The following is a 17,738-nucleotide window of genomic DNA, read 5'->3' on the forward strand; positions in this document are numbered from 1 at the left end:
TACACTAGACACTTTCACTACCAGAACTGAATTTTTATATGTTCCATGAATTTCTTACTGTGCCATCATAGCAAATGACAACATATTCATCTAGGTTCCATGTATTGTTCGTGTTGCTAGATTCGAGCAGATGAGACAGCTACTTTGAATTTTTTCTACCTTCTTACGTTAGAGTCATGAATGTTGATGCATTTAAACTTGACGTACATTATAATATATGTTATTTATATCTACCTTATTTGTATAAAAAAGTGTCTTTTGAACCAGACCCGTATAAAAGTATATTATGAATGACCGGTTTTTTAAGAGAACATCTTCAGTAAACGGTGTGTATCTTCATATATATATATATATAGATAGTCAGGATTAAGAAAAATAATATAGAAATATGGTGGTCAAACATCTGAATTGTTATAAACGGTTAAGATTGTGTCGTGTAAATACACGTTGTGCATACAAGAATTTGTTTTCTAATAATTGTTAGTCGGGAAAATAGGCCTTTACAAGACTGTCTCTGTGTTTGTGTGCTCATTCTCTCCCACCTCCTCCTCAGAGAAGAGAAAAGACTGGATCCTTGTCTTCCCAACAACAACACGAACCTCTCCTCTCTCTTCTCAGGTCAGCCACCCTTTTTGTTTTCCACAATATATTATTCGATTTTCTTTTTGTTAATTTCTTATGGCTATTCGTGGGCGATGCGCAACTTTCCGAGATTGGGGATTGGTGAATTGGTTTACTGGGAATGACTATTTATATGAATCTAAGAGGAAAAGATAAAGCAATTGTCAACACGCAGCTGTGATGAAATTGTATTGGAAATTCCTAAGAAGTTGTAGAAGTGTAATGGTATTGCCCTTTAAATATTTGAAGTAGAAAAGTAGTTCTTCTCTTATGGACATTGATGAGAGATCATGTAGGCCTGTATTGGTCTGTATTGGATGTGTTTGTTGATATGCTTATGTGTGTAATTTGTAGATTATTGGGTTTATATGCTTGATCATTCTGATTTTCTATATAGTACTGCAACGTATGTTTTTATTTTTGGGTAGGAAACAGACTTAAACAATGGTTTGTCTTGTGAGATTTCCATTCTGTTTTTGTGTTTCTGTTTCTATTGTCATTTCATGGTCATTTGGATGCCTGGAGAATCATCTGAAGGAACAGTTGGCGTATTGGTTAGTGGCAATAGTCTGTTTTCTCTGAACATTTATGATTGTTAGTCTGAACTTGTGGGGCCTGATTTTTAGCTGCAAATTTCTGGTTGGGGTTCATGTTATATGATTCTCTTGGTGGGTCTTTGAGGTTGTGTGTTTTGTGGTCTCTAACTTCTTCTTTTTTGTAAGCCAGAGCAAAGATGTTTGCTTAAAACCTTTGATTTTTGCATTATTTGCTTCTTATGATGTCAATGACAGTGGCTATAAGAGCTTGTGTTTTTTTGCTTCCCATTTTGCTGTAGTTTAAGAAAAAGAAGGCAATTATAATGGTTATCCGTTTAGAGTAGTTGTTCCCCTGAATGAACTGAAATGGTGTAGATGATCTATTCAATTAGGTAGAGTCTTCTTCTTTGACGAACAACTTGGTCTTGTTGCTATTTCCCCCTCTTTCTTTGTTTAGTTTCTTCAAGTATTCCTCACAGAGGTGCTAGTTCTTTTCTTTATTACCTGTAAGCATTATCAGTGTGATATCCCGTTTCTAAATTAAAGGTTTATTTTCTTTTACCTATTTTTTTTAATGAGGTGTTTTACCTTATCTTTTTCTACTGTTCTTTATTAGTCTGTTACCATAAATAAAATCTTGTTTTGGAAAGGGATAAGTTTGAGGAGAAGAGACGGTGGGGGAGAAATTAAGAACAAGAAGAGAACAGGGGACGGAGGAGAAGGGGAAGAAAAGGAAAAGAAGAAAAAAAAAGAGGGGGAAGGAGAAAACGGCGAAAGGAAGAGAGAGAGTCCTTGTTCGCTGGGTTAATTCCAGAAGAAGGAGAATGAAGCTTTGCCATTCGATTATGAATGAGTGAGGAGTTGATATTTTCTGCAGGTGAGTGGCTTTTATTTGATCTTTTTGCAAATCGATTGCTCTTATGCTTAATTGATTTTCTGTTCTCTTGTCAAAGAGCAAGGTTTTGGTAAACTTCTATTTCATTCTTGTGAAATGAGCTCTTGTGATGAAGTGTTTGATTTTAGAATACTGATGACTTCTTGATGGTTTATGCATATATGCTTGATTTACTTTTGAGAGGGTGGAACGCTTTTGATTGATATTAGTTGCCTTAGTTTGGAGTGTTTGATTTATATTATTGATGATTAATTATTTTTGTGTGTCAATTGTGGCTTCTCAGAGTTAGCAGTAATTGTGTGATGATTCTGCCCTAATTTTGGTGTCTTTGTGGCGGTGAGAGTTTCCTTTGATTTCCTGATTTGTGGAATTTGAGTGCCTATGTGTGATATGTTTCATTGTGTCTTGATACTTTTGATTGCCCGATTTGTGCGGTGGGAGCACGGAAACAAGCGAGCGGTGCTTACAATGTGCGCATTACTAATATGACGTGGCCATAAATCATGGCACGATCGTGGGGCTGTGGTAGCGCAGTTTTAGTTAACGGGTTTTGCAGTGGCAATTCTCTTATGTATTTAGTCAATGGGTTTGCAAATTGCAATGGCTTGCCCATATGATAAATAGTGACCGGAATTGAGGTGCAGATTCATTGTGTTAGGTCTGGGATTGTGGTGGCATCCCAAGTTCTGTTATGAGATTGCAGTGGTAGCTCTTTGATTTTTAATTTGATATTTGTGCTCAGATCAGTGGATTGAACGTGATTATTACAGGTGAATGCTTGTTGTGTCATAGTGCTGTTGGTTTTCAATGCTTTGTTGATTGGTGATTCCTTGCTTTCCTTACTCTTGTTTTCGTAACTCACTGAGCTTAGTTTTTGCTCATCCCTCAATTAATTTGTGTTTGCAGATTTCTTAGTATGTTCTGTTTACAAAGGTGTAGGTCAGATACTTTGGTGGAGTTGTGTTTATCTTTTTAAATTCTTGGCAGAAATTGTAATTGATATGTTCATTTTACTCAATTGGAATTTGAGCACTTTACTGTGCTTCGGTTTTGTTATTTGGGATGGGGATTTGACAGTCAGACTTTCTAATGGTTCCATGGGAAGTATCTTTGACAAACCGCCCAAAACAAAAAAGAAAAAGAAATATTGAAGCAATTTGAATTAATGAGTGAATTTATATGCTGTAATGTGCAGAACACCCAAGGTATTCGATTGCTTACGAATCTTTAAATAAAAGGTTGTGGTTGTGGATATTTTCAATGGAAGCACAGAGCTTGAAAGAGGACAATCCTAAATTGCAGAGCTTGGAAGAAGACCCTAAATCAAAGGGCTTGGAAGAAGAAGATACCAAATCACAGGGCTTGAAAGAAGAAGGTTTTAAATCACAAGAAGACCTTAAATCACAGAGAGTGAAAGAAGAAGAGCATAAATCACAGAGATTGAAAGGACAGGAATGTAAATCGCACAGCACGGTAGAAGAGCTTAAGTTAAACAGCTTGGAAGAAGAAGAGCCTATACTGCAGAGCGTGAAAAAAGAAGAGCCTAAATCACAGAGCTTGGAAGAAGAAGAAGAAGACCCGAAATTGCATAGCTTGAAAGAAGGACAAGATAGCTTGGGACACCCTAGATTCAATGAAAATGCATTGCAATTCCTTGATTCAATGGATGGGTATTTAACCCTCTTGGATTCACTGTCATGGACACTCCGGCAGGTATAAATTTTACTCAGATTTATAGGTATTTGTCAATGCATTTCTTTGACTTATATATTAAGAATAACATGCATTTGGGATCTCACTCCAACACAAACAGGGATGGTTGCAACTAGCGAGTGCGCGACATTCAATGGGTGGGTCGCGGGTGAGCAGTGCTGTGTTGGATATGAAGCCCCATTCGGCTGCTACTTATTTGCAAGTCAGCAAACAATCCAATCCAGAAGCAGGGTTAGGGGAAATTCATCAATTTACATTGCTGAAATGGGCCTCCTCTGATAATGGAAATGGGTCTCCGCGTGGAGATGATAGTCCGCAGCTAAGACAACGAAAGGACAAGGTTGGAGATTCAGCTCCAGTTACAGCTGAGGATGATTATGAACATCAACTTCAGAAAGAGCGGTTTAAATCACTCTCGGTGTTTGGCGCTTTAGTTTCCCCCAAGCTACGAGCGGCTCAGCTCTCATTCGAAACTGCTCTCGAAGCACTTGTAGAGATTGCTAATATGCGATCGTTGATGCTTTCCAATTTTCACGAAGTCAGAAAAGAAATGGAATCAGCAAATGGCAAACAATGAATGCTATTGTCATGGCATGATAGATACATCTATAGCCAGATCACTTGAGCGCCATCTACTTTGTTTCTTGCTTTTGTTTCTGTTGTTGATTTTGAAGTTTACTACAGTTCATGTATGTAGGATTTGGCAGTAGATAACTAAGAATAGTTCTGTAAATTTGTTTATTTATCCAGCTGAACCATAACTTTTGAATTCAATGCTTAGAATTAAACTAGATGGTTGAAGTGATGATATTGTTAGCTTTCCTCTTTTCTTCCTTGTACACTGCTACATATGTTGTGATGATCCAAGTTAAATTAAACATTGCAGTTAAAAGTTTTTGATATTGTACAACTCTTCGAAGTCATGGTCATCAAGTGAACATGAGATTATGAAGTATTGAGTGGTCATTATCATCATTGCGCCTTACATCTTTTCCCATTTTGATGAGTTTCATGCTGGAAAGTGACTATGCAAATCAGTATCCAGCAATTTCTGTAGCTTTAGTCCGTTCTCCAATTGTTACTTCAATTCAATTCTGAAATACAGAACAATCACCACGTTTACAGTTCAGGATTTTAACATGCTTTACCAACACAGAAAATTCGTGCCGTTAGCATTGATTAAAACTCATGTTATGCCATTCCATTTTTGTTGTTGACCCTCATGTGAATGATGTATCTATCCAAGTGTGATGTCTGGTTATATAATCGAGTATTCAAGTAGTTGCTATCCTCCAGCGACATCATATAATGCAATAGTCATTCTTTTAGATCAACTATATTGGTTTCATTTCCATATTCCACTTGTTTGGTATGAGATATTGGATTGTACTAAATTTAGAAGAAAATTATCTTACACTAACAATACCACCAAAACTACAGTCGCCAGATTTCTTAAGAATAATCAATGATAAGATTTTAGGATGATATGGCTACATAAGATATTAGCTTCATGAATAGAGAGGTTGATATGTGATATATGTTGTAAAAAGCGCAACCATTGATCATCTCTTAAGACATTTTCTTGGGCGCTGGAAGTTAGAAGGAATATTAAAGAATAACACATTGTTCTACCTAATTGAGACAAAACACATTTAAGAATATTGAAGTTTTTCAGTTTCTTATTTTCTTTAACTTTCTCCTTTGAGAATGATAATATCACAACCGTGAGAAACAACCTCAACATTATAATGTCATTATTATCTGCCCTAGTTGTAATTAAATTGGAAAAAGAAATGCAAGTGCCCAGAAAAGCTATTGTAATAAAAGAGATGAAGACGATGTTTTTCAAAGCCAATAATGGGAGAGAGAACATACGAGTCTCCTTGCTTGCTATGACTATCTTTGGTCTCATGGTGTATCCGAGAATTCGTAGATTTAGGAAGTTCTGTTTAGCCCTTTCCAGCTGATATTTGTTGTAACAAGTGATCTATAAGTGTCTTCATCTTGTATCATCATATCGTTTGTAAATTTTTCGGTGTGAATGCAATAGATTGGGTCCTCCAGAGGTTAGACTGTACCCCGATATTTCATTTTTTTTAAAGTTCTGTCGAATTATCTAGTTTTGTCACACACAAGAGCACACAACAATTCACATATTGAGTACGGAAATTTAAAAAAGAAGATGTGCGATCGAGAATTTCAGTAAAAGTTTTCTTTGTTCATGGTGATGATCAATGGCCTTCGATGATCGGCTTCATGAAGCTTCCTGAACATTTGCATGTTGAAACCATATTGGACTAAACCCACAGCTGTTTAACTTTGGAACCAGTTTATATTAGATATGGATTGAACAACAAAAAGCACAAGTCATTGACTCGGTTTCAGAGAAGTGATCCGAGTTGCATATCAGTTGGATTACTAAGAGAGGTCATTGTAACCTGAAGTACATCAAATTAGTATTGTGATAGGATTATGCCTATGCAGTTGTTAACTTTAAGTACAATAAGGATTTGGTTATGGGATTGAATCCGGTTTATGATCACGAGGCTAGGTCCCTGTGTTCTGCATCGCTTTGCATTGAGTTTGCGCATCCCCATAGTATAGTGAAGACTTGATTCAGAAACACAGAAGACCTTTCTCTTCCGTTCTACCAGTTCGTGAGCAGCAGCAGCAGCAAAAAGATCAACAAGATGGTGGCTTCAAACAAAGGTTGCCGTTAAGCAAGATTGGAGATCCAACGAAGGTATATTCCTGGTTCAGCTAGGATGATTGAAGGCTGCAGAATCTTCATTGTTCTTGTTTCATATTCATATGTGTTTGTGTGTTTTATGAGATAGATCTTAAACTTCATATTTGGATGGTTTCTAGGATTCTGAAAAAACCATCTTTTAATATTGCATATATCCAACTTACAATAAATCAAATGGTAGCAGTACCAAGAAAAGGTAGACAACACTATCTAAACCTATTCCAAGTTAGATTTCATATCAGAACCGAAATCATTCGAAAATTCTTTGTTCATGCTTTCATTCCAAACACACAAAAAGCTACAGATTTGTACAGATCTTAATGCCTAACATCCCTACCAACTGCAATTCATAGATTTTTTTTTTCTCACTTTGGAACTGGAATTGAACTTAAAAGTAACATTGTTTGCCTAACAAGAAACTAAAGTTATTAAAGAAACAAAGGTTGAATATCAGAGTCGGAGCATCTAGCATCATATTGCTTTGAACTCGTTTCATCACTTGGGTGCTGGTGCTGGGATTGGACTTGCAACCAAATGATGATTTGGTATCGGTAGAGTTACCTTGACGTGAAGTTTTTGCCCTGCTTGGCAGTGGCTGGGTTCCTTGAGAGTCATAGCATACCACTCCGGTTCGAAATTTCTACCACCGATAAAATAATAGTTGCCGGGTTTCTTGAGATTGATTGCATCAGATCCGGTATCATACAAGACGATAGGTGACTTGGTGTTGCACGCTTGGTAATCTTTCCCATCGACTTGCATCAAATTATGGAACATCTTATCGTAGGTGAAAATTAGAGTATCTCCCACATGAAACTCTTTTGTGGAACTCCATTTATTGTAATCAGAGAAGATACTCCACCCACCGGAGTCACCAACATGGTAAACAACCCCAGCTCTGTATACAGCATCCGATGCAGTATAACTGGAGCAGGTTCCCAGAAAAGCCATTGCAACACAGAAAATCAGGACTGTGTTTCTCAAAGCCACCATTACGAAACGAAGAGGAGAGTACGTAGCTAGGTTAAAACAAGAAAGAGGGGTGTGCAGGAGATCACAAAGATCAAAGAGAACGATATATGTGACTGAAAATGTGAATGAAAGATATTGTAGCCACCCTCGCATTTATATAGAGGTGTCTTCTTAGCCGCCAAGTTGGGAACTGAAAGGGTTTCCAATTCTTTTGTGTAAAGACTTCTCCTGTAAGGATTTGGAAAACCAAACGAAGAAAGGATTACACAGCAAAAGAAAGATGCCTGAAACTAATTTGCAACTGCAAGTCCTACTTTGAGTAGGAGTACGTTGGTGCCAAACACGTGACAGAAGCATCAAATACCACATAACCACAACCACAAACGGATTGTGCATGGTTAGGAAATTATGTAATCTATGTTCCTTGTGTATCAAGCTATTAGGAATTCTTACAAACACAACCTAAAATTTGGACTTTTAAACCTAGCATGTATTGATCTCTAGACGTTCTGATGATTTATGTGGATCATGTACTAGTTCCCAGATTAAGATACAAGTAAAAAATGTCGATGATTCATGTACATGCAAGAGTTGGATTTGAAAACTTTAACTTTATAACAGGCATGAAACAACATGGCATTCCTGCAAAATAATGAACACAAACGTAAGAGATTAAAGCTTTGGAGGTTTACAATGTTCATGATCACATACAAAACTAAGATTCGCGCTGGCTAGGCTGCCGTAGGAGACCCCATACATCGCCCAAAAATGGAAGAAAGAGCCCACCTTTGAGGTGCCTTCTGTTCTTGCTTCGAATTCGGAGTAGATGGAGTCGATGGAGAACCTAGATCAGCATCCCTTCTGTCTTGGCCTCTTCTATCAACATTTCGGAGATCCTCGTCATTTCTTTTGTCAGAAAAGATGGCCTGAGCTTGGCCGTTCTTTTGTTCTATTATTTGAAGCCTATCTTCCCAAATGCGGCCGGAAGAGCCTTGCCTCCTAAAGGACATGGATGATCTTCGTAACGAGCTCATGATTCATCAAAGTTTGTGTCCGTCTCTTTCAGCCTTAACGAACCCTTTTTCGTTTTGAGGTTACTTCTGGCTTTTGTCCATGGAGCTCCTCATCAATATTACCACAATTTTGTTGGAGAGATACAGTTACATTTAGTCATTCCAGGCAATAAAAATAGTAACAATATCAGAGGCATAATTGTTTTTCCTAGAACTTTGGATCCAGTAATTCGTTTTGGATGGTTCTGAAACAAGCTTTCCATAAGTTTCGGATCCCAGGCTTGTATTAATAGATCTATGATTTTCTCTTCTAAAAGAAGAGATCTTGCAACTATTTTGGTGCTTGAGGCAAATATCATTAGGATCATCAATCACCGCAATGATGGTTTATATCGAGCTCAATTCAAGGACTGCTTCAAGCTCAAACCTATGCTTGGCTCGAGTAGGTATCCGTGTCAATGACTCAATGGCATGGGTTGGTTGTGGAACCAGATCGTGTTAGAAAATATTGGACTTTAACACTCACTGCATTACATTAAGATAAATACAATTGATTTGGCTAAATACAAATAACAAGAAATACATGACTATAACTCTATTTTCTGGTTATCTGTTTAGGTTGTATCTCCTAACAGAAGTGGGATACTCATTATATTAATTACCTGATTAATCTTAGGAGTTGTGATAAGCTTTAGATTCTCTTGATAACTATTAAGCAGGTATTGGACTCCTAATGGGATGAGTCTCTTATCTAGTTAACTGACCGATATATATACAAGGAGAAGCCCCTGCACTCAACACGCTTACATTCAGCTTTAGTCCCATACTAACGTTGTAAGTGTTGAAGTGCGGAAGGCTTAACTCTTGGTTCTAAGTGCAGCTGCTATTGCAAGATGTCGACCTCAATGAACCAGTCAACAGGTTAGTGTTCTAGTCTTGTTGATCTTACTGATATGAGATGTGTGTTCATGCTGTTGTGATTTGATCTGGATGTATTTGGTTGTTGCATCATTCAGTCTAATAGATCGAGCATGAGAAAGGCTCAATAGGAAAATCGTTAGAAAAATACCATATGAATGCATATTTGACATAGTACTTTTTATTTTTCTTCGAGTTATCGCTTAAGCTTTGGAAGTCCGGTATCACATTTTCACCACAAACCAACAAAAACTATGCATGCATCAAGACCATTTCTTAAAGGCTAAAGCATTATATATACACACCATTACAACGCCTGGATATTCCATCGGATCAGCATAAACTAGATTCATTAGTATACAGCAATCTTGGAGGTGTCTGCATTCAAGTAACACATTGACCTGTACTGTTCCTTCCATCTTATGTGACATATAAGTTTTTAAGTCAAGCAAAGTATAAGTGGATTGACTATCACTAAGGAATAAAGGGCCAATTTGTGGTGGAGCTAGCTGTGGAAGTGGTAGAGACTAGAGATCAGCTTGTTACATCAATTGATTCTAGCTTCAGATTCTCCACTAGAAAAGCTAGGACACTTGACTCCCTTATATGGTGCCAGATGAAGATCCATAATTTGTTGGAAAAAAAATAAAATAAATAAATAATCAAGGGCAACCATTATTTAGGCAAGATGGGATTAATTTTATACCTTGTTTTCCCGTTCAAGCTAACATGGAGGTACCAAATTCGTACTAGACACCTTGATTACATTGAAACCTGTCATCAGGTTGTTCTCTATATATATCAAATCGGAATCTCAGAAGTTTAGTTGGAAACTTTGGGATTGTGGAGAATACAATACAAATCATCTGTAGTGGGTGAAGGACAGTTAAGTTGATGTAAACAGAGCTTCCTTTGTTTGTGTTTAATAGTCCGATATAAGCATATAGATAAAGACTAGCTAGAATGGGTAAACTTATGAAAAGTATGCACAAATGACGCATCGATCTCATTTTTTTTCTTTTGATAATACAGGTTCAGTGAACATTTTTTAACCACATGAACATTACAATTTGATTTATATGTTGAGTTCGCTACAAATTATTACGATAAATTCACAAAATATGACCACATTTGAAGTTTTTTTTTTAAATACTGAAAGAACGTCGATAACTCCTAAAATTTAATAAAGAACTATATGAAAATGAGACAAGTTGTCTTTTTACAGACCTAAAAAAGTTTTCAGTTTTCACCTTAATTAGGGACGAGTGAGTAACGAGTTTAAAACCTCCAAGCTGGGCTAAACCATGAACTATTAGCATAGTAGTCGTAATTACACTTCTAACAGAAACTGTGACATGTGGAAGTGGAATCAGAAGACTTGCACAATACCACAAGCATCAGAAGTTAATGGCTTAATACATGTCATGCACCATCTGAAATTTAGAGATAGCTAGATAGTCATTACACCAAAATCAGAATCAGAATGCAGAAGCCAAGTGTTCATGATGAGTCGTGACTCTGCAACCTAGCCTGCACTTCATCTTCTTCCCCAGAATTTTCAGATTTGCAATTTCCATTTAAGCCACCAAACCTACACCTATTTCAAAGACTTGCACACAATTCACATCAACACCACATTTCTAATCAGAACAATCAATCACTATCTTCGAGTCCCCAACTCTCTTACGTTTCCAATCAACAAGCTGGAAAAATCCAATACTTCACCTGTCTCAGCTAATTTCACTGTAAGAAAACGTAACGTATTTCCTACATCATAGAAATTCCGTCCAATAAATCGACAAAAAGAAAAGACTCGCAGACCATGTCAATGACTACGAGCCTCATCATTTTTATCATGTTGCGCATGCATTCACATCAAAATCCCCAAAACAAATCACTGTCATTATCATCCTCCTCATCATTCATCAACCACAAAACTCAAAATCACTAGCAATCAAATGAAAAATTCGTTTCATATTTATATACACCTAGCAAAAACTATTACACAAAACAAGTAACCAAATAAAAAGTAAAGGCCACTAAAACTACACAAAATTTGGTCTACATCACTATCAATCGGGAACAATTTTTTCATCATCGTCATCATAAGGGCACACCATATGTTTTCACGCGGTACGTTACCAGGCCAACCTCCGGTGACCCGACCCGGCAGCGATCCGGGTCTTGACTTTTTCAAAGTCCGAAATCGGGCACGGTATGGTGATCCCACCCGGGTGGGCGAACCCGTATTCTTGCTCGGCTTCTTTCAGAAGCTGACCGAATAGCGGGTGGTTGAAGTAAATCACGGGCACCAGAACACGGTGAAAGTCGCCGTCTTTTTGTCCCACGTAGACCGCCAGGTGTCCCTTGGGGACAGTCACCGGCTTGGTTTCCTCAACCGGGTTCTGACCCAGCTGCATATAACCCGACCCGGGTCTGCTGCAACACAGAGACTTTGCTCCGGTCGTCAGCTGGCGACCCCAGGTGAGTAGCTTCGCGATCGGCTTGTACTTGCACGGCGGAGCTGAAGAAGTCGGACGGCTGAGACGGTGGTATCCGGGTCGGGTCGTGGGTTTCCGGAAGAACCATCGGGTGACCCGGCAGAGTCGTTTTCCGAGCTTGAATCCTCTGATTTTTGTCATAGTCGGTAAAGAAAACTTGAGGAATTGGGTGTTTTGAGTTTTTGGGTTGTGACAAGAAGAAATGGGTTTTGGTTAGATTGAAGTGAAAAGGTTTCAAGAAAAGGGCCACGGGTCTGCTTCGGACATGGTAAGTCGGGAGAGAGATAAGCAGGTTTCAGAGAGAGAAGTGGGGATGTTGGACATGATCAAGGTTTGTAGTACTCAGTTGGGATGTCATCAAAAACCAGAGATACTCACTTGGTTGGTGTTTCCTTTGGTCTTAGACTCTTTGATTTGTCTTTTGGGTTTTGGTTTGGTGGAGTTGAGAGAATGAAAGAATGAGTGTGTGGTGGAGTTTATAAGGGAGATGGGTTTTAAAGGTCAAGGATGGAGGAAAGGGCAGAGGAAGCAAAGAGGGGGAGGAGGAGGAGGGCAAGTTGGAAAGAGTCGGCACGCGAAGATGGGGAGAAGAAAATGGTGGAGTGGGGAGTCTAAATAGATGGGGGGAGAGTCCAAAGTCAGATTAAAGAAGGGTCAAGATTAGAGGAAAGCTACCACGGAGGTTCTTGATTTCAAGAAATCGGCTATGTTGTGGTACATTCCGTATTTGCAATGCTAGGTACAAACTAGAAAGGACCTTTTTTTGGAGTAGTACTGCCTTCACCAAATAAAAAGTGAAATCAAAAGAAAATATTGTGAAGTTCAATGGTGTGACATAATCTTTGCCACTATTGAGAAGGTGGTCTTGGTAGGTATGATTATTATTATTATTTTTTTTTTTTGTGGATATTTAAAGTTAAGGGGGTTTCCCACTTGGAATTAACTTCTTAGTTCTTACCCATTTTTGTTGAACATAGATGTCTTAACCCAATGGAATAGATGCTTGATGGTTGTTTAGTTGTTTGATCACATAGTGAACTTGGGAAAAGGTTGAGTTCGTCTTCTTATTTAAAATTTTGCAGACAATTGTCAAGTATAGCTTAGGAAAATAATTGATTCATACTGTATTTTCAATATTGTGAGTCAATCTTTCATCATCAATTTTCAATGATTTAATTCAGTTTTGCCCTTAAAGTCACTTGAAATGCCAAATACAAGATGATTTGTTTGTCTCTTCACATAATTAAATCTCAACACATGCATAAGAAAAAAGAAAAAAATGTACATAACTCTTGTGGTTTCCCTAACATTTTCTTAAGCGGCTAAGAAGAGCAAAACATAAGTGAGACCAACATAATGTACAAATTACACAAACTTATTAAGAATTGAATAGTTCATAACAAAATTAGTAATGATTTAAAGTGAAATTACATTTGAAAATTGTATACACGCCCGTTTACTCAATAATTACTAAACAGTATGTATAAAACGTCGATGCTATGTATCTCAATAAGTCATTCACTTGATTTGGTTTTGCTCGACTACCTTGCATATAGATCTCCCTATTACTCATTTCCTACATCTAATTTACACATAAAACCCTCTTCTAGATCATAATCCCAGGTCAAAGAAAACCGAGTAATTCATATAAACCATTCCCCACCTTGAAAATCATATACAGGAGAAGATCTATATTCTAATAGTCAACGTGGCAAAGGGCTCGTTCTTATACTATTGAATCAGATTGGAACAAATCAAAGAAAAAACCCTAACTTCGCCGATATTAAACCACGTAAGTTCCAAGAAGGAACCGGACAGTACACATGTGGCGCCTCCGGGAAATTGTACCTTCCTCGGAAAAGGACAAAACCTTGATTTCTGGAACGAGTGCCCGTACTTGTGGGTACACAACTGACAAATTTTGATTTTAATATTGTCAGGTGATTTTATTTGCTACCATAATTTTTTATGGTATATGAGACCACCTCATCACCTCCGCCATTATTTTTTTCTTTCTTTCTGTTGGAACTGCATGTGTTAAGAAATTTAACCAACAATATTAGGAGGAAAAAGAAAAGAGAAGGAAATAAATTTAACCAAAACTCGTAGTGTTGTATTAGTATTACTATGCCTAAACGTGTGTAAGGAGTTTGATCACGTATTTCATTTGCATTTATTCATTCGGCTATTGGTTGTTGTGTGTGCCTTCTTTTTAGGGAAAGATATGAAAATGATTCAAACCTAAAATTAGGAAACTTGTAAAGAAACTGTGTGATATATTGAGTTATCAGTCAATTGCCACGTAAAATTGAGCATAGTTTTCCAGAGCCTACTGATCGCGAACTGTATATCAATATAGAGGATCATAAACGGTTGGAAAATACTTGTATATGAGCTAATGTATATGACTATATGCGTGTACGGGCTCTTCCTTTCTTGCATATTAATCACAGTATAAATATATGATCATAACTGTTCAAAACTTAAATTGATCGATAACAATCGTTTCTACAAAAATTAATCTAAACAAAAATCGTTTACTCACTCCAACATTACATTGAGCAAAGAAACAATTATTGCAAAATTGTTGACAGTTTTGAGGAGCCGAATTCAGACCAAAATCTAATAATCAACGCATGTATGGTTCCACTCTCTAGTGAAATATCCCAAAGCATGAAGATTCAAACGGTCAGACCGTACGGTCGGTACCGTACAACTTGTGCCGCTTTGCTTAGTCAAGTCCATCGCCAAATTTGATCTGATTACTCCCAAACACGCAGGGCCTACCTTGCTACGTGTATGAATCTGGGTGCCTCTGCGGCGTGGGTTTTTCTACAAGGGAGGGCATCATTGTCTTTCCCATTCTAGGGTTTTAGTATTTTTTTTTTGGTGGTCCCTTCTTCTTCTAGAGAATTTAATTAGTTGCAAGCTACTGTCCAAATAGCTGGAAGTGATCTTTGGAGGTCTCCCCTCGCATTTCTAGACTCCATCTTACACGGCATATCTAGTGTGATTTTGTGTTTACACCCTTGGGTAGGTACACAAGGATTGTCTAGTTGTAAGTCTACAGGCTAGGATCGAGTTGTTCACAAGTCAAGTAATTATTTACCCCTTAGGATCGAGCTGTTATATAGAGATTTCGTGTTGCTTGAGATAATTACATGTATCTTGTCTCGCAAATACAATTTCAGTGTTCTCATATATTCAGAGAAGAAAATCAGGTAGCATATGCACTAACAAACTTCGGCTTAACTTCTTCAGGCTGGGTTTATTGGGACTCAATCCCCCAATTCCTTATGAATCTATGCCTTCAACTCGGTGTACCTCATTTTCATTTTCTTCACTAAATTACTTTCATTTTCAGTGTTGCTCTTTGTTGTAGGATATGTTGTTTTGCTCTTTGTTTGAAGGGGATTTGTTAAGCCCTCTTCCCTTCTATACTCCTGAATTTCTTTTTTCTTGTAGGTTATGTTGTTTTGCTATTTGTTTAAAGGGGATTTGTTAAGCCGTCATCCCTTATGTACCCCTGACTTTCTTTTTTCCTAATAAATGGAGTTAAGCTCCTTTTAATAAAAATTAAAAAAAAAATACCCCTTAGGATCGTTTTTGCTTCAACAAGAGCTAGAAGCACCTCCAAATTACGAAAGAAATTTAGAAAATTTCATATAAGTTAATTATTTTCTCGATTCTTCCACATAAGTCTATCTTAACATTTTTATCTATATAAGTCAACTTTAATTAAAAGTATTCAAAAAATATAATAAATAAAATATGTTTTGAGAAATACCGATTAAAAGAAACATATATACGCTTTTGATTTTTAAAAGTTTTGGTAAGGCATCTAAGAATTGAAGCATTCCAAACTGCAGACCCGTCGTTCATCGATCATCTGAATAGGAAGCTGGCCGAAACCATCTAATATACTCATAGAAGTTCCCTAAAATACATTATTATCGCATCGTAACTTTGATTTATACCATCTATAGATGACGTGATTAATAAGATACATATCCCGATTAGCTCTTCATCACTCAGCAAGAGATTTCAAGGACCATAGAATCAGAAGTTGCATGTCATAATCCTTATTTATGGCCAGAATTAACATTTCGTGACTAAATATCCTCAATTATAAAGCGTACCATCATTATATATAAATCAATTCTCTCTTTAATTTCTTCCACTTTTTCAAGATGGGACTCAAAGAACAAAATAAAACGTTATCTTCGTCCACTTTTTTACATTCTTTTTCATACTTGTGGGACATTGGAATACAGTTTATTTTTCAGCTGGATACCACCTATAACCTAAAGCCAAGATCATAGATGAGTCTAGCTAGTGGCAAATCATTTTCTAATTTTACTGTATCTGTTTCATCTAAGAGTTTGCTTCCAAAAAAGAAAGAAGAAGATCGATCGTATCTATGACAAAACTGATGCTTCATGACATCGGGTCCCCTTTATATCTTTGGGAAATGATGAATGCATCTAATTTGTTACGATCGTCGGACATTTTGAAGATCACACTTTAAAGGTGATCAAAATGATAAGAATACTTATCCTCTCTCCCACGCAAATGCATATCACTTTCATTCCCCATTATTTTGTTGGTATTAAGATTCTGTTTGTGCTCATCACAAGAATAAAATTCTGACTATCGTTAAAGTTAACTACATGCATTGCTAAGTCGACCCTGTATGTGTTTGGTGAAGCTAATTTTCTTGCCAATGCATGTTGTAACTTCCTGTGATTGTTCTATGAGAAATGAGAAATGAGAAATGAGAGATGTATGCATGGAAAGCACCAAAGCAACCCCTGCCATATTTAGATCATGCTTCTTAATCCAGGGCATCAACCCCAGAAGACGAAAATCATGTCTGCTAAAACCCGAACCAGATCAGATTAATCATCCCTTAATCTAAAAATGATCAAAGCGCGCAGTTTCTTACTTAGATTTTCGCTTGTCGTTTCCAGCCAGCAAGAAAACACTCGTGTGCGTGTGTTGCTCTCTACTGCAGTTGTTTTGTTGCTGAGTACGTACGTATATGACATTACCTGAGCTCAATCTATACTAATCCACTCGACGTAAACCCTAAACTACGGTGTCGTGTATGTTTGGGTCTCCGTTCGTACGGACAGTACCAAACTAATTGTATAATGCATTATGCATCTCTTGCCGGCCTCGTGATTATGATCGCCACCTATTCCTACACAAAGTGACAAAACTCTAGTTTATTGCTTGCACGCTCAATTAGTAGTGATCATCTGGTTATAATTAACCATGTTTAGGGATATGATTACATGAATAATATTGGTTTGGGGGTGCGATGCTGACTAGCCTGGCCTGCTCATAACCCTAAAATAATTTAGTTTGATCGAGACAAATTTGGGTCCGTACAGACCACGGTGGTTTTTGTGTCCAATGCTTCTCTTGGAGACTAGACAAATAGACAAGTCTGTAGCAAATACATCTAAACTGTACGTAAAAAACAAAGCACAATTTGCAGAGGTTTCTTTGTCTTCATCAGGAGCTAGCATAAACAAATCTTTGGCTAAAGAAGAAAGATGATTGAATGGCTTTTGCTTAGTTTTATTCTTGGTGGATGGTTGAATCTGTGATGGACGTAACTTTGAAATAAACGACTATTCGAAATTTCGAATAGATCACAATCACGTACTGCAGTTAGAATAGACACCGCGCTCTTCTTGTATGGTACGTACCTTAAGGTACAATTTGACCTCATCATCAAACAAAACAAGAGAACGTAGAGTTTAGATTCGTAAGTTTGAGTCTACATGTTAGAATCAAAATGTTTAACCACAT

General features: G+C 37.3%; 3 protein-coding genes across 3 annotated transcripts; 1 reads left to right on the forward strand and 2 right to left on the reverse strand.

Moving 5' to 3' along the window:
• Positions 1–952: 952 nt before the first annotated feature.
• On the forward strand, positions 953–4,550 carry LOC101300662. Its single transcript, XM_004306892.1, has 3 exons — positions 953–2,034; positions 3,248–3,765; positions 3,866–4,550. The coding sequence occupies exons 1-3, from the start codon at positions 2,007–2,009 to the stop codon at positions 4,340–4,342; spliced, it is 1,023 nt and encodes a 340-aa protein (XP_004306940.1). The 5' UTR covers positions 953–2,006; the 3' UTR covers positions 4,343–4,550.
• Positions 4,551–7,009: 2,459 nt separating this feature from the next.
• On the reverse strand, positions 7,010–7,507 carry LOC101303862 (mavicyanin-like). The gene has a single exon (XM_004308417.1). The coding sequence runs from the start codon at positions 7,505–7,507 to the stop codon at positions 7,010–7,012; it is 498 nt and encodes a 165-aa protein (XP_004308465.1).
• A 3,792-nt stretch (positions 7,508–11,299) lies between these two features.
• Positions 11,300–12,535, reverse strand: LOC101300951. Its single transcript, XM_004306893.1, has one exon. The coding sequence runs from the start codon at positions 12,057–12,059 to the stop codon at positions 11,556–11,558; it is 504 nt and encodes a 167-aa protein (XP_004306941.1). The 5' UTR covers positions 12,060–12,535; the 3' UTR covers positions 11,300–11,555.
• Between the last annotated feature and the right edge of the window lie 5,203 nt (positions 12,536–17,738).

Source organism: Fragaria vesca, linkage group LG7 (genome assembly GCF_000184155.1).
Source record: "Fragaria vesca subsp. vesca linkage group LG7, FraVesHawaii_1.0, whole genome shotgun sequence".
Lineage (NCBI taxonomy): Eukaryota > Viridiplantae > Streptophyta > Magnoliopsida > Rosales > Rosaceae > Fragaria > Fragaria vesca.

Coding starts and splice junctions, on each gene's coding strand:
- LOC101300662 (XM_004306892.1), top strand. CDS start 2,007: ATGAGTGAGGAGTTGATATTTTCTGCAG. Junction 2,035..3,247: donor GGAGTTGATATTTTCTGCAG/GTGAGTGGCTTT, acceptor TGTAATGTGCAG/AACACCCAAGGTATTCGATT. Junction 3,766..3,865: donor TGTCATGGACACTCCGGCAG/GTATAAATTTTA, acceptor CAACACAAACAG/GGATGGTTGCAACTAGCGAG.
- LOC101300951 (XM_004306893.1), bottom strand. CDS start 12,059: ATGACAAAAATCAGAGGATTCAAGCTCGGAAAACGACTCTGCCGGGTC.
- LOC101303862 (XM_004308417.1), bottom strand. CDS start 7,507: ATGGTGGCTTTGAGAAACACAGTCCTGATTTTCTGTGTTGCAATGGCT.